At 41.5% G+C, this 15,967-nt stretch overlaps 1 protein-coding gene across 4 annotated transcripts in view; it reads right to left on the reverse strand.

Moving 5' to 3' along the window:
• The window catches only part of LOC137334185 (ERC protein 2), a 631,578-nt gene that overhangs the window by 261,703 nt on the left and 353,908 nt on the right, over window positions 1-15,967 (reverse strand). For all 4 annotated transcript variants that reach the window (XM_067998749.1, XM_067998748.1, XM_067998751.1 and 1 more), the window contains one exon: window positions 13,320-13,513. In XM_067998749.1, coding sequence (XP_067854850.1) covers window positions 13,320-13,513 — 194 coding nt within the window. The remainder of the gene's footprint in view (window positions 1-13,319; window positions 13,514-15,967) is intronic.

Raw genomic sequence — 15,967 nt, forward strand, 5'->3', positions numbered from 1 at the left:
AGACAGAAGATATCAGAGAAAGTTGAGAATAATGTGGGAAAAGATTAGTTTAGGGTTACTCCACATAATTATGCAAACATAAGCAACTTCGAAGCATTCAAATATTCTGAAGGACCCGACAATATCAATAGAACCAAACAGGTCAGGTTAAGTTCAGAAATTTAGAACAACTTTTATAACAGTCACTAAGATTATGATAAATATTTGGTCATTGAAAATATCCAGATGCTTGATAACTCATCGGTACAATAAAATCTAACATGCTCTTCAAATTAGACAATACAAAATTTTATAACTTAAAGCATGAAAATTCTCTACAGCTGTCATATATGCACATTCTTTCTCACACATTTTATGTAAAGTGCAAGTTACAAAGAGCCATGGGGGTAACAGTTTTTTGACTACTGACCCCCACACTCCATGATCATTTCCCTGATTTATGTTAATGGTACAGTAAAAATGAGGGTGGAAGTTGTGACAGATGAGGGTCATCCTGTCTCTGGTGCTTCTCACAGTAGTTAAGAGAGTAACAAAGATAAAGTGGTTGAATGTTGGACTCAACTTAACTTGGACAGTGTTGTTTTAATATATATATTTAAGATTTTTGCTGGATTTCATTTTTTCTAAGAGAAGGAAGATAGTAAGTAATTAATTCATTTTTAAAATATACTGTTTTATATCATTGCAGGGACAGAAATATTTGCTACGGTATAATGGATAATGAGTAATTGAAAACTAAGCTGAGTCAGATGACCAAATTCTTAAGCGGTCATTTATTTACAGTCCTGAAAATATATACATTTTAGTCAAGTGGCTGCCATGACTGTGATGTTAAAAAAAGGACTGGGAGTATTTTAATTCTATTGGTATTAAATAAACTGCTCACTTGGGCATATTAAAGCAAAATATCGCAGTGCAAAAGCTCAGTGTTTTACAACTGGCTTTACTGAAACAGGACTGCAAAGAATTTACAAAATGTATGTGTGTACCCATGCCACTGATTCCCTGTGGTCATGGAACAAACAAATGCAGAAGCAAAAAAAAAAATCAAACGAAACACACTTCTATGCAGCTCACTAAGAATTAACAATTAATGCAATGTCTCATTTTGATTAGCAGTATATAACCGGCCAAGGTTCAAAATCTCCACAAGTTTAATTGTCAACTGAGTGTTCCGTTAAGCAGATTTTCCAATACAGACCATCAACTCAGATGCTTGTGATTTCGAGATATTACCACCAAAAGTTATTGATGGAAAACCTTTCTTCTCTATTTGACAGTTATCCCTAGAAATCTTAATTCCAGTTGGAAAGGGTTAATTGCTTGGGCTGCAGGCTCCATGGCTGCTGTTCTGTAATCAGCTGTCTTGAAGCATAATTCAAAAGGTTCTGCCAATTCACCCCTCCCCCTCCTAAGATAAAATTCCACGCTTCTGTGTGGTGCCCCATCTAACAGCCGTTGAGAACTTAAACTTCACTCAAACAGTACAAAGACATACAGCCTCCTAATTGCGACTCAAGTGTTCAAAATCTGAACTACTGGATGCCATTTAAGGGTGTTTGTTTCTAAACTAAGCCATCAAAATTGGACAATTAAAGATCGGATGCTGAGGATTGAGTAATACAGGGAATTAAAACCATGTCTTTTCACCTCTGGGGCTTGGGCTAAAATCCAGTCCAGAAAGGAATTAATGTTTCCTGTCTCTGCCAACTGGAAATGTCTTAAGTGGATCTAGTTCAGGCAGACTCAGTCTAGTTGTTTCTGGGTGTGAGTCCACAATGCCATACGGGTCAGAGTTAATTGACACGCTATTGGAATTCAGTCAACACAAGGTTGCCCAATGTGGGAAACTGAAATATAACACAGTTACAGTGGAGAGTGCTCTTCAGAGGTCAGGACTAGAGCACATTTAATCCACCTTGCCCACATGCTCAATGCTGGAACAAGGAAGCAAAAAAATCATTCCGTCCGTCATAGAGGATCCTTTTCTTTACACTCTTTTTTTCCGCTAATTTTCTCCTCTCCCTTCCTGAAGACATTGAGTCTGCGCTGCATTCGCCGAAAGTGCCAGAAATTACTCCTTACAAGCAGCAACCCCAACTGCCCCATTCTCTTCTCACCAACCTTCCCGCCCAGCACACCTGCTGGGGGGATTTCTCGCCAGTCTCCTACCCATCCTGCTTACCTCACCCATCATTGCCTCCCTCGGACTCTTGCCAGCAGATCAACAATCGTCAACTCTCTCAACATTTCCCTCCAGAAAGTCTTTTCAGTCGTGATCATGTTGTGGTTGACATCCTGGCTTTGACTGAAACTTGGCTCAAGGGTGACAACATCTTGCCCCTTACTGCAGCCTCCCCCTATGTTTTCCACCACCTGCTCCCTCCAAATTGCATGGGTGGCAGTGTAGTCCTTATTAGCAAATCACACCTTGGTCTCTCCCCCACTCCACTGGCACCTTTCCTTTAAAATCCTCTTTCTCTACCACCCCGTACATGTCTCACCCATAGTTTCTCCCCGAGATCCTCCCTCCTTTCCTCTCTCTGCCTCTGCACTAAGTGATTCCTCAGCCTCGATGATTTCAATCTCCATCTCAACTCGCCTTGCCCTCTCACCTCTGATTTCACTGCAATCCTGTCCTCCCTTAACCTCTCCCTCCATATACACTCTTCCACCCATACTCACGGCCACCCCCTTGATCTAGTCATCTCACGTGGCCTCTTTACTTCTATCATCTCAATCACTTCCTCGTCTCCCTCACCTACTTCGTTCCAACCCCACTTCCTTCTTCATTTACCCCGGAAAAAAACTCAGTTATTTGCAACCGCACTTTCAAACTCCCAAGTGTCTCAGACCCCTCTCCCCTCACCTTCAACAAGTGTGGAAGAGCTCATGGACTTTTTTATGACTACAATTAAGACTATCCATTCAGCTGCCTCTGCTGCATCCCTCCCGCCCTCCCCGTTCCCCAAGCCATACCTCCCCTATGGTTCCCCCTGTACTCTCCATCATTGACAGTTATGCCGGTTTTTCACAAGTTTCTCTCCCATCTTCCCTCGTGCCTTCTCCAAGCTCCTCTTGTGAATGAGACTCATCTCCTGCTCTGTTTCAACTAAACTGCTGATCACCCACTTCCCTTCTTGGCCCCCATGTAAGCTGACATTGTAAATAGTTCCCTCTTCTCATGCACTGTCCCCCTCCTTTTCAAAATCACCATCATCACCCCTCGTCAAAAACCCCAGCTCAATCGCTCGGTTCTTTCAAACTACTGCCCCATCTCCAATATACTTTTCTTCTCCAAAGTCCTTGAATGTGTTGTCATTTTCAAAATCTGTGTACATGTTTCCTGCAACTCCATGTTTAAATCTCTCCAATCAGGTTCCCATCCCTGCCAGAGCACTGAAACACTCCTAATCAAAGTCACAAATGACATCCTCTGTGACTGTGACCATAGTAGACCAGTTTAAATCCCTCCCTGTCTCTGTAACCTTCTCTTGCTCTACAGCCCTCCAAGAACTCTGTGTTCCTTCGACTCTGGACCCTTATGCATCCTCCATTCCCTTTGTCCATCATTGACAGCTATGCCGTCAGCCGTCTAGGCCCCAAGCCTACAAGGAGTAGTTGAGGCACATAGGATAGGTGTATTTGAAAGAGAAAGGAATAGAAGGTTATGCTGATAGGGTTAGATGAAGTAGGATAGGAGGAGGATTGGGTGGAGCATAAACACTGGCATGAACCAGTTAGACCAAATGGCCTGTTTTGTGCTGTACATTCTATGTAATTTAGTCACACCTCATAATATTTCCTTTAAGTTGATGACAATTTTGGACTGATTACACTTGGTGGAGTGCCTTGGGATGTTTTTTCCATGTTAAAAGTACTATATAAATGCAAGTTGTTCTTGTTGTTACTGAAGACTGATTTTCCCCTCCTAACCCAGATGCACTGAGATCAGCTAACTCTGCATAGACCAGAGATCAAACCTGGACTTCTCTACCCTAAGACACAGCTACATGCCACTCTAACCAGTTGTGGCATCAAAACATCAAGAGGTTCTTCATCCTCAAAGGTGTTCAGAAGGCGAGAGAGAGGCAGAGGAAAACGTCCCGACTCCAGAAAAGCATGCAGAATCTTCTCCTGCTGCAGTCGATGGGGATCGATGTCGGGGAGGAACTCAGAGGTGAAGGACCAGCAAGCCTCGCTCTTTGCCTCCGAGGCCTCCAAGATCATCTTCCGGTCCAGAGTCCGCTCCGTGGAGCAGGACGAGACTTGCTCGTGCTTCTTCTTCCAAAAGGTGCACAGAGAGAGCTCTGTGATCAGCAGCCTGAAGGAAGAGGACGGCTCGGTCACGTCCTCGCAGCCCGACATACTGAGGATCTGCAAATCCTTTTATGCCGGACTGTACGACGCGAAGCCCACAGACAGCACGGCCTCCCAGTCCTTCTTGTCGTCTATCACAGAGGTTCTAGACGACAGCAAGTGGGAGAGTTTGGATCACCCGCTAACTCTGGACGAACTGACAAAGGCCGTCCATTCCTTCGAGAAGAGTAAGACTCCCGGAAGCGACGGCTTACCGGTGGAGTTGTACTCGGCTCTGTGGGACTGGATGGGCCCAGACCTGCTGGAAGTGTACGGGGATATGCTCCTGGCAGGCAGCATGTCAGACACCATGAGGAAAGGCATCATCACCCTCATCTACAAGCGGAAGGGGGAGAGGGAAGAAATCAAAAATTGGCGACCCATCTCACTACTTAACGTGGACTACAAAATTCTGTCCAAGGTCATCGCCAATCGGGTCAAGTCAGCCCTGGAGGTGGTGATCCACCCCGATCAGACCTGCGCCATACCCGGCAGGAAGATCTCTGATAGCCTGGCGCTACTCAGGGATACGATTGCCTACGTACAGGACAGGGGGGTGAACACCTGCCTGATCAGCCTGGACCAGGAGAAGGCCTTTGACAGAATATCCCACACGTACATGATGGACATGCTCTCCAAAATGGGGTTTGGAGAGGGAATCCGCAATTGGATCCAACTGCTCTGCACAAACATCAGTAGCGCAGTTTCAATCAACGGGTGGGAATCAGAAAGCTTTCCGATCAAATCTGGAGTCAGGCAGGGCTGTCCTCTCTCCTCCGTCTTGTTCGTGTGTTGCATCGAACCCTTTGCCGAGTCCATCAGGAGGGATGCGGGCATAAGAGGGGTGACGATCCCAGGCAGCGGAGGTACTCAGGTCAAGGCCTCCCTGTACATGGATGACGTCGCCGTCTTTTGCTCGGATCAGCTCTCGGTCCGCAGATTGATGAGCATCTGTGACCAGTTCGAACTGGCCTCGGGGGCCAGGGTAAATCGTAGCAAGAGCGAGGCCATGTTCTTTGGGAACTGGACCGACCGATCCTTTGTCCCCTTCACCGTCAGGTCGGATTACCTGAAGGTGCTGGGGATCTGGTTCGGGGGGGCCGGGGCGTGCACCAAAAACTGGGAGGAGCGTATTTCCAAGGTTAAGCAGAAACTGGGACTGTGGGATCGACGATCCCTCTCGATCGTGGGCAAGAGCCTGGTCATCAGGTGCGAGGTGCTCTCGGTGTTGCTGTACGTTGCGCAGGTCAGGCCCATACCTCGCTCCTGCACCGTGACAGTCACCCGAGCCATCTTCCGCTTTGTCTGGAGATCAAAAATGGACCGTGTCCGCAGGGTCATGATGTACAAATCTCCAGAGAAAGGGGGGAAAGGCGTGCCCAATGTGGCCCTCATCCTGATGGCCACCTTTGTGTGCAGCTGCATCAAGCTTTGCATGGACCCTCGGTACGCAAACACAAAGTGTCACTACGTGCTGAGGTTCTACCTGTCCCCGGTGTTGAGAAGGATGGGCCTGGCCACGCTGCCACGGAATGCTCCGTCCAGTTGGACCGTTCTGCCCCACCTGTCCTTCGTGGAAAATTTTGTGCAGAAAAACACCTTTGACCACAAGGCGATCAGCAAGTGGTCCGCACGTAACGTCCTCGAGACCCTGCGGGAAAAGGAGATGGTGGATCCTGTCGGTTGGTTCCCCGAGCAGACTGTCAATGTCATTTGGCAGAACACCTCATCGCCAGAGCTTTCAAACAAGCACCAAGACCTAGCTTGGCTGGTGGTGAGAAGGGCCCTTCCCGTCAGATCCTTCATGTACTCCCGGACTCTCAGCGCGCTGTCCCAGAGGAGGCTGCGGTGGAGACGAGACCGTCACCCATCTCCTTCTGGAATGTGCCTTTGCAAAGAAGGTCTGGAGAGAGATGCAGTGGTATCTGTCCAGGTTCGTCCCGAGCAGTTCCGTAACACAGGATTCTGTGCTCAACGGGCTGTTCCCGGGGACGCACACTGAGACGGACATCAGCTGCTGCTGGAAGACCATCAACTCGGTGAAAGACACCCTTTGGTCTGCCCGAAACTTGCTGGTCTTCCAGTACAAGGAGCTGTCCTCGACCGAGTGTTGCAGACTGGCACATTCCAAGGTCCAGGACTACGTGCTGAGGGACGCACTGAGGATGGGTGCGGCCGCCGCAAAGGCTCTGTGGGGAAAGGCAACCGTTTAGAGCTTTCCCGCCATTGTATACCAAGGGGCTGCAATCAGGGAAAAACCCCCTCGGGCAGAATGTAAAATTCAAAATTGATGTAATGTACCTGCAATAAATCTGCAATGAATCTGTAATGAATCACCTGTATTGATTGTGATGCAATGAGGCACCCTAGAGTGTCATGAACTGTAATTATGTCCAATGTGTTTCATTGAACTGTACTTGATGTAACCTGCAAATTGCATAATCGATATTGTGTATGTTTGGAATGTGATATGAGAACCGTATTGTATAAACTGCTGCAAATTTTATGAATAAAGTATATATTTTTTTTAAAAATCAAAAGAGCTTCCATAATCTTAAAATTAAAATTACAACAGTATTCAATATATTCACCAGTACCTAAATTTTACCCAATTCAGACCCAATTAGATTTAGTCTTGTCCCGTAAAAAATAGCATGTTGTAGCCACAGCTTGTGGCATGCTTGCAGTGGCAGGATGCACGATTGACTCCCATGCTTCTCAAGTTATCATCTTGGTTGTACACTGAGAAAGCGTCAAATGGATACTGGATGCTTCATCACAAAAATTGATGTCCTTGCCACGCTTACACATCTCCTAGTGACTGGAACAGAACAACATTTATAGAGATCTGATGTGAGGATTTCACCACCATCTCAGCCCACAGAGATTAATAGGGTTTACCCTCAAATTAATTTTGAAGGACAATGTAAATGTCTCAGTGTGCACAGTGTTATTTTCTTATTCCTAATAAATTTTCCTTAACTCAATGACAATTTTTGACTAATTATGCTTTGGTGAAGTGCCTTGAGGTTTTTTTTTTAAATAGTGTTAAAAGCACTATATAAATGCAAGTTGAGTAGTTGAGCTATATAGCATAGATAAGCACATGAGGGAGAAAGGAATAGAAGGATATGCAGATAGGATTAGATGAAGATGGGTGGGAGGAGGCTGTGTGGAGCATAAACGCCGGCATAGACCAGTTGGGTCGAATGGCCTGTTTCTGTGCTGTACACTATGTAATATGATGAGTGAATGAGTAAGGCAAGGAGATTTCAAAATAACTATACACTGAAGTTACAGTTTATTTATATACATTTTTTAAATAACTGTTGCATCACAGACAGGAAATCAAGACTGAGTATAGTTTACAGGTGAGGTGGGGTAAGATGGCACAGGAAATTTGGACCAGGTTTTGCAAATATAATTCATCGTTTCCACTGGCAGGTGGGTGTCATTACATGGGCAGTTTGATTATTAAGGTGGACACAGGAAGTTATTATAGAAAAAGTTGACAGGAAATGAGTACCGATATAAGATTTTTAATATATTATAGATATATTGATATATGGATATACATGTATATATTAAAAATGTTATGCCTGCATGTACTTCCTGTCTGCCAGACCTTATTTCCTGTCGTCAACTTTTTCCTATTATACATTCTTATATCCATATTTATAATTGAAACTGCCTATGTAAACTTCTCATGATGTAATTACACCTTGCTGCCAGTGGTGGTGCAGCAGTGCCTCATGTTGCATATCCAGATTCTGAGTCTGCACTACTGAGAAGCCCACCATCTAATCCTGCTTCACCCTTGACTTCCTGTGTGTCATGCACACAGCCTGGTAATTCAAGTGCGCGTGCTTCTCCTTGCTATATAATTTGGGGCACGGTTGTGGTTGCACTTTTCTTTGGCAGTCCAATTTCGAGGTATGGCAGGTTTCGGTGGTCTGTGGCAAATTATATACTAGGACACTCATTATTCCCAATAGTTTAGCACGCTAAGAGTAGAGGGGAGTAAGCAGTCTGAATTCAATCCTTAGTATTGTAGAGGTTGGTATTATTCATTTTCCCCACCAGTATAAGTAGAGAGATGCCTGTCTTCCCTGGCAGTCTATTGTCTTGGGCACTGGCTAGTGCTTTGTTTGAATCTGAATTTGTGAACTAATGTTCAATAACCTGCCAACACTCACTGTCTTAGCTCATGCATGAAGAGTGCCTATATGGGCACAGTACTGTAGGCAGCCGGTGCCCATGGAATCATAAGTCACCATCTTCAAGAGAGAAGGGAAAAAATATTCTGTAAGGTGAGACAGAAAAATGCTAAAATATCCAGACATTTTGTTTCCATAATTAAAAATCAAAAATAAAACAGTCATAACAAATAAATGCACTCAATGACCATCTCAACACCTCCCTTTGAAAGGCGAGGAAAGAAAATATTGGTAAGTGAAACCTCCAAAATGTGCCCTCCAAATGAACATTTTGAAAACTGCAATATTCTTGGATCTACAGAAATTACATATTTCAGGAATCCAAATGGATGTGTTGACTGAAATGCAAGTACATTTTGAAGCAAGAGGAGCAGAAAAATGGCAGAAAAGAGCAGCAAAGAGAGCAGAAAAAAACAGCACAAAAAGTTTCTTGGAAAAGGCAACAAAGCCAAAAGGTAGCGAAGCAGAAGAGAGAATGCAAAGAGTGGGAGAATGTGCGAACGCACAAGAGAGGGGGACAGTGAGAGAAGGGGAAGAGTTCAAGTGTGAAAGAGGACTAGCAGGAAGATCATGAGAGAGGAAAGGAGAGAACAAGAGAGAGGAAAGGGAGCAATTTTAATAGAGAGAAAATTGACAAATTATAAATGGTACAAAGAAAAGTTAACTTCTTAAAGTTCCAGTATGCTGTGAAATTTTTGCAGTATTTTGTTGGTGATTTTTGTTATACATATACACACATTAATTACTTCCCTGCTTGGTGAAAAGCTCACTATTATGTGCATGAGAAAATACACATTAAAACAACCAAGGAAATACAGGAAAAAATTATAAATCTCTCGGAAATATCTGATCAGCAAGGAATGAAAATACTGTTATCACAAGAAAGGTGAAGCTATCAGTAAGGACCATCTTTACTTAGTGGTACCAACTGTGAAATAAAGTGACTATTTTGCAGCAAAAGGATGCAGCATAAAATTTGCTTGTGATTGAAAACATTACGGCAGAGATACTAAAATCCATCAAAAAAATCAAAGCATTGTTGATAGTTATATTTTACTGTACTAGATTAGGTACAGTTTTAAAATGAAGATAGAGTTTGATGGTAGGAAGTCAAACAAGTGTGTGATGTATTAGTCACACTTGCATTAGTCACAAAAATATAATGAACCAGTCGTGGTTATCCTATACTTCATCTGATCATCCTTACCTTTCAAAAGGAAGCAAGATTTCAAGGGTTGATAGTCACATAAGACTTGGTAAAGGCTAGCTGCACAGGAAAGAAAGAACTTGCATTTATATAGACCTCAGGACGTCCTAAAGTGCTTTACAGCCAATGAAGTACTTTTGAAGTGTAGTCACCGTTGTAATGTAGAAAGCGCGACAGCCAATCTGCACACAGCAAGGTCCCACAAACAGCAATGTGAAAATGACCAGATAATCTATCTTAGTGATGTTACTTGAAGGATAAATATAGGCCAGGACACTGGGGAGAACTCCCCTGCTCTTCTTCAAAATAGTGCCATGGGATCTTTTATGTCCACCTGAGACAGTAGGTGGGGCCTCGGTTTAATGTCCCATCTGAAAGACGGCACCTCCAACAGTGCAGCACTCCCTCAATACTGCACTGGAGTTTTTTGCTCAAGTGCTCAAGTCTCTGGAGTGGGTCTTGAACCCACAACCTTCTGACTCGGGCGAAAGCGCTACCAATGAGTCGCGGCTGGTATCTCTCGTTACCTGGACTAAGTGGCCATTATTTATGTGTAAGTCTTGATGCCGAGTGTCAGCAAGTTATTCAATGGCTGGGACATAACATCCAACCTGGATCCTATCCTACTCAGTGCATTTCCAGCAAGGGTCACTCTGGACCAAGGTAACTGATCTCAGCCTTAACACCCTAGATTAGGGAGGGTAAAAATCAGCCAAGCACCAAATTTTTCAGTTTCTAAAACAGGTGTCATTTGAAAGCTCCCACACAGCATGCAACTAAAAAGCTGTTAATTTCTTTGTTGTAAATTAATAGTTGCTGTAGGCCAACAAAAACAGGACATTGCATGTTTAACAAAATGCAAATTATAGGAAAACCACCACAAGGAAGTCATTAGGGCATGTGCATAAACAGCATAGCATATAGTACATTTGCAATGCATGCTGGGGCAGAGCACTCACTTTCCCAAGAAATCCCAGACCAACCCCCCTATCTGCTGTGGGGCTGAGACCGAGAGGTGCTGCTGAGTGTGTGCTCTGCCACTGGATAGGAAGAGATAAAAATAGCAGGGACAGAGGAAAAGATCTCATCAACAAATCCACACTTACCAAATTCACAAATCATACAATTGAAGACACAAAACATATCAGCAATAAATACTGTGCTTTGAATCTCCATGCAATGAATCCTTAGTTAGAATAGTAGCAAAACAATGGATACAAATCTAAACATATTTTGGTATCAAAGACAAATAGTAGTTGAAAATAAATCTATTTGAATCTACAGCCTCAAATTTTAGTTGCCATAAATGTCATTGGTTTGGGGGTTATCTCTGTTACACCCTGTGACAATGGGTGATGGTGAATGATTTAGTAAACTAATTTCTGTTTTAATTGTGAATGTGATCCTGAGAACTGAATATTGCACTCAGATCTCAGTCCTGTATTCAAACACAATGACAAATACATTCTGTGCCTCCATTCTTTTCAGGAAGTGAAAATGTTGATTATCTAATCCATTGCTTCAAATCTGTTCTTTTTCACATGTTGACTAACCATTTGAAGTGTATGTAGAACATTCAAAATCATTATCTTTGATGCTCTACAATCTCCATTACAAATATACCTAACATTGATAATGAACACTTCCGTATTTGACTCAACATATTGTATAGCTAAACGATTTCAACTTTTTAATTGTGTCGAATAATCTTTCTGGGTAAACAAATATAGACCAATTAATTTTCCCCCACTTAATCTCTTATATAACAAGTATGTTTTCAGGCCAGATCAATTTTGTATTACTTAGTAAGAACAAGTTTCAATATTATATTACATAGCTTTTGGAGGGCACAACAAAATGTTTTGTTAATTTATGAATCATAGTTTATGAAGTTTCAAAAGGTAAGACATGATCTTTCAGGAATAAATGTTAAAAATGCTTGCATTTTTAACATAAAAGTTGGAATTCACATGAAGAATAGGTAGTTCCAAATTGGCTTACTGACTTGATGGAAACATTTTCCTGTAAGCTGTACAAGTCAGTCAGCATTTCCGTCATAAAGCAAATTCATTCAAGTTAGGATTGAGAAATAATCGGAGTCAAGGCGAGTCTGTGTGACCGACCAATTATCACCAAATAACCTCTGGGAACAGCATTTGGTTAGGATTGAGGTCTCTTATAAAGTTTTACAAATTTATCATTATAATCTGCAGGGTTATATTTGTTGTTGCGTCTCTAAGTGAGATTGGAACAGAAAATAAAATTGTATCAATGTCCTATGTACCAAATATTTTGTTCACACCAATTCCATTCCTCTCCCTGACCACTGCCATAGTCTGAACCAGACGGTTCATTGCATCTTGACTCGACTATTCCAATGCTCTCCTGGCCGGCCTCCCATCTTTCACCCTCCATAAACCTAAGCTCACCCAAAACTCTGCTGCCGGTATCCTAACTCGCACCTAGTCCCGTTCATCCATTACCCGTGCTTGCTGACCTACATTGGCTCCTGGTCCACTAACGCCTCGATTTTAAAATTCTCATCCTCATGTTCAAATCCCTCCATTGCCATGCCCCTCCCTATCTCTATAACCTCCTGTAGCTCTATAACCCTCCGAGAACTCTGCGTTCCTCCAACTCTGGCCTCACACATCCCCCACTTCCTTTGCCCCACCATTGGCGACCATGCATTAAGCCATCTAGGCCCTAAGTTCTGAAATTTCCTCCCTAAACCTCTCCTACTAGTCACTCTTTTAGGATGCTCCTTAAAACCTACCTCTTTGACCAAGCTTTTAATCACCACTCCTAATATCTCCTTTTTGGGTCTGTGTCAAATTTTGTCTGATTATGTTCCTGTGAAGCATCTTGGGATGTTTCCCTACTTTAAAGTGCAGTGTATACATGCAAGTTGTTGTTGTTATTAAGAAAGGAGCAAGTGTTTCCCTGAAAATCACTCATAAAATTATTCCACACAATCTGCTTCAGAAAAAAACTCAATAATTCTGCTTAACATAAAATAAAAAAATTTGCACCGAGTGGCATGACATAGTTTATTGCAGTGATCTCCTGTGTATTGTTACCACTCCTGGCTGTGCCAGAAGAGTGGGGGAAATGGTTGTTCAAGAAGCCAACTGTTGGCTCAGGTGGAGGAATATCAGGCACTTGCTTGTGGTGGACACAAGGCCAGTCTTGACTGAGGCTGGTGAACAGATCCAGTCCATAGCATATAAGGAGGAGCAATAAGGATGCAAGAAAACAAACAGCTTTGAGAGAAGGGGAGAGACACAGTAGATTTAAGTTACATTTGAAGGGTCTTATATGCTTTACCTTCTTGTACAAATTGAGAATGTTATTACAACACCAGCCTTTGGAGATAGCTCAAGGCAACAGTTTACAGCTTTAATTTAGATGGGGCTTTTTTTGTACCCTCTCCAAATACTAATAGAATATTGTATTCCTACTACAGTAAAACTACTTCCCTGGTTTCAGGTTTACTTAACTCTCATTATCATGTTAATGAAAAAGTTGACCCTTACCTCTCAAGCTCTGCTATTTTCTTATCTCTGTCATTTTTCTCAGTCTCTACTTCCTTCAAGATCTCCAAGAGTCTGTCAACTTCAGCCTGGGATTTACCAGACTCCTCTTTGTAGTATGCCACATCCTTCTCAAGTTGTCTCATTTTCTCACCCAATTCTGGGTTCAAACGAGCATCCTCTTCGGCATCATGAGCCTTTTGTATGGAAAGTAAAGAAAAATGAAAGTGACACCAAAATAATAAACATCATGTTTTAATTTCTGACATGTGATACTACAGCACAGCACTTCATAATTTATTGAAAACACACACACACACACACAAACTTCCATGAGTTGCAAAACAAGCCTAACACACATGCTTTAAAGTAGAGCACAGTTTTACCAATAAAAGAACTTAATTATGTTATCTTGGGCAGGGGCTGGAATACTATGAATGACAGTGCAGGAAAATTTGCAGCCAAAGTTTTTGATACTTCAGACTTCAAACTAGTACACACAAAATAATGAAAAGGGAAAAAGCACTGCAATGTTTGGCCTACCCTATGTTCCTCATAATTCCTAATTGGTATCTTGAAAACAAAACCAAGCACATAAGACAAAACAAGGCAAACGAGGATGAGAAGGAAAATTAAACTAAAACAAATTGCAACCTATAGGATGAAAAAAGTACAGCATTATTCTTCTGAGGATGCTAAATTTCTTTGCAATGATGTTTTGTACCATTAAATTGTACTGGATGCTAAATGGACCAAAAGAATAAGCACAACTGCATCATCCAATAAAGTATTGTTTGTTACTTTAAATTTTTTTAATGTGAATATAAACTGCTGGGCTTTGTTCAACATATTACTAAACATGAGGATAATATAGGAGCACTGTTACGAATTATATGCATCATTTTTTTCAGTAAACTTGATTCCTTTGTAAATTTTACTGCCAAACTAAGCAACATTCGGTTGCGTATTATCATTCAGAACTACTTAAACATATGCCATTAAAACCAGTGGTTTATTACCTCTAATTTATTAGGTATGTAGCAACTGATTAAGAGATTGGAGATGAGAACAAATTCATCATTCATTACCAATTTAAATGCTACTGAAATAAATCCAGAAAAGACAATGCAAAGTAGTCTTTGTGTCACTAAACACACATCAGTAATAAAACATCTTAATGTCTGGGTTCAACATTAAAGTGTTCCTCATTTATTGTCATTTATTTATATTAGATTGGCAGGATGAAGAAAAGCAGATTGACCAGCTTTCCAAAAGGTAATGAACACAATGAAACGAGTTACTGTTAACAGTATTAATTCTATGATCTGAGTCTCAAGAGAGCATAGTTAACATATAATAGTTCATTCAGATGCCAGCAGTCCATGGATCCAGTTTAAGAATTAATTCACTTTAAGTTCATACTTCAATTATAGTCTAATCTCAAAAGTTGCTGTATTTTTGTGAGAAGCCACATGCCCAGAAGTACAAGAATCAAAATTTGAATTCACTCGAACCTAAAAACAGTGGTATTTGTGTAGCATTTGCAAATTTGCACATTACGTTCACAAAAACAGCAAGAAAAGTAAATACAAATCTTTAAAGCTGATGAACAAAATTAGCTACTTAAAATATTAGGGTTCTGAATAATTTAGTGAAAATAAATCATTCAAGTGCAGAAAAATCAGGAATTTAAACAAAGTAACTGAAACATGCAAACTTGAACAAATTTAATTTGATTATAAAAAAAGTTAACCCTCTAAGTGCTCCCAGTTCTGCAATGAATTCCTATGTCTGACAACAGTCTAGGCACAGAACAAAAGATGTCTGTGTTCCCCATTATGGTTCTTCATGACAATCAAGGATTTCATGAACAAGAATTTTGAGTGTAAACCTTTGCTATAAAGCATGCCAGTGTTACCAATTTGCCAATTATCACATCCTAACAAGTTGAAAATATTAGGGCATGCCAAAATATAACTAAATTTGGTCTGTGCATAAACTGTCAGTCTGCCAAGGTTCTGTAGACTTAAAGGTAGTATCACAAGAAACAATACCATGGTTTCACGATGTCAGTTTCTAATTAGTTACTATTTAAGCATAAGCAACCAAGACCTTGAAGTCTACATAGCTTACTTATTCCAGCATGACTGAAAATTGCGATCGTCTGAAATGTTTGCAGAGCTGCACTTAGGTATAAGCACAATGTTAGGTCAATGGGTCCTCATGCTTTCATATGTTACAGAGGGCATTTTAGAACCACTTACTGGTGTGTACATCTGATTGAACAACTGCTCAGCTTGCTACATTGCAAAGTTGGGAAGGAATGAAGCACAGACAGGAAGAAGGAAAGATTCAGGAAAACAGCATTAGCTCAACAAATCCAATGAATTTACACAGAACAACGTCTCTTAAAAGTAAAAATTTAAGTTTCCAAACATTCCACAGTGAAAGTGAGAGGCACTAAGGAAACATGAATGTTGTTTTTGGCTCATAAAAAGAATAGCTAGGGTAAGAATTTTTAGGTTTGTGTTACTTTCCTTTTTTTCCTCCCCAAGTTAAATAGTCCATGAAATAAAGCAAGCTTCCCTCCACTGATGATACATTTAAGTGTTCTGCTCAAGTGTAGAATCACTGAAAGCACTGTTAGTTTA

Source organism: Heptranchias perlo, chromosome 17 (assembly GCF_035084215.1).
Source record: "Heptranchias perlo isolate sHepPer1 chromosome 17, sHepPer1.hap1, whole genome shotgun sequence".
NCBI lineage: Eukaryota > Metazoa > Chordata > Chondrichthyes > Hexanchiformes > Hexanchidae > Heptranchias > Heptranchias perlo.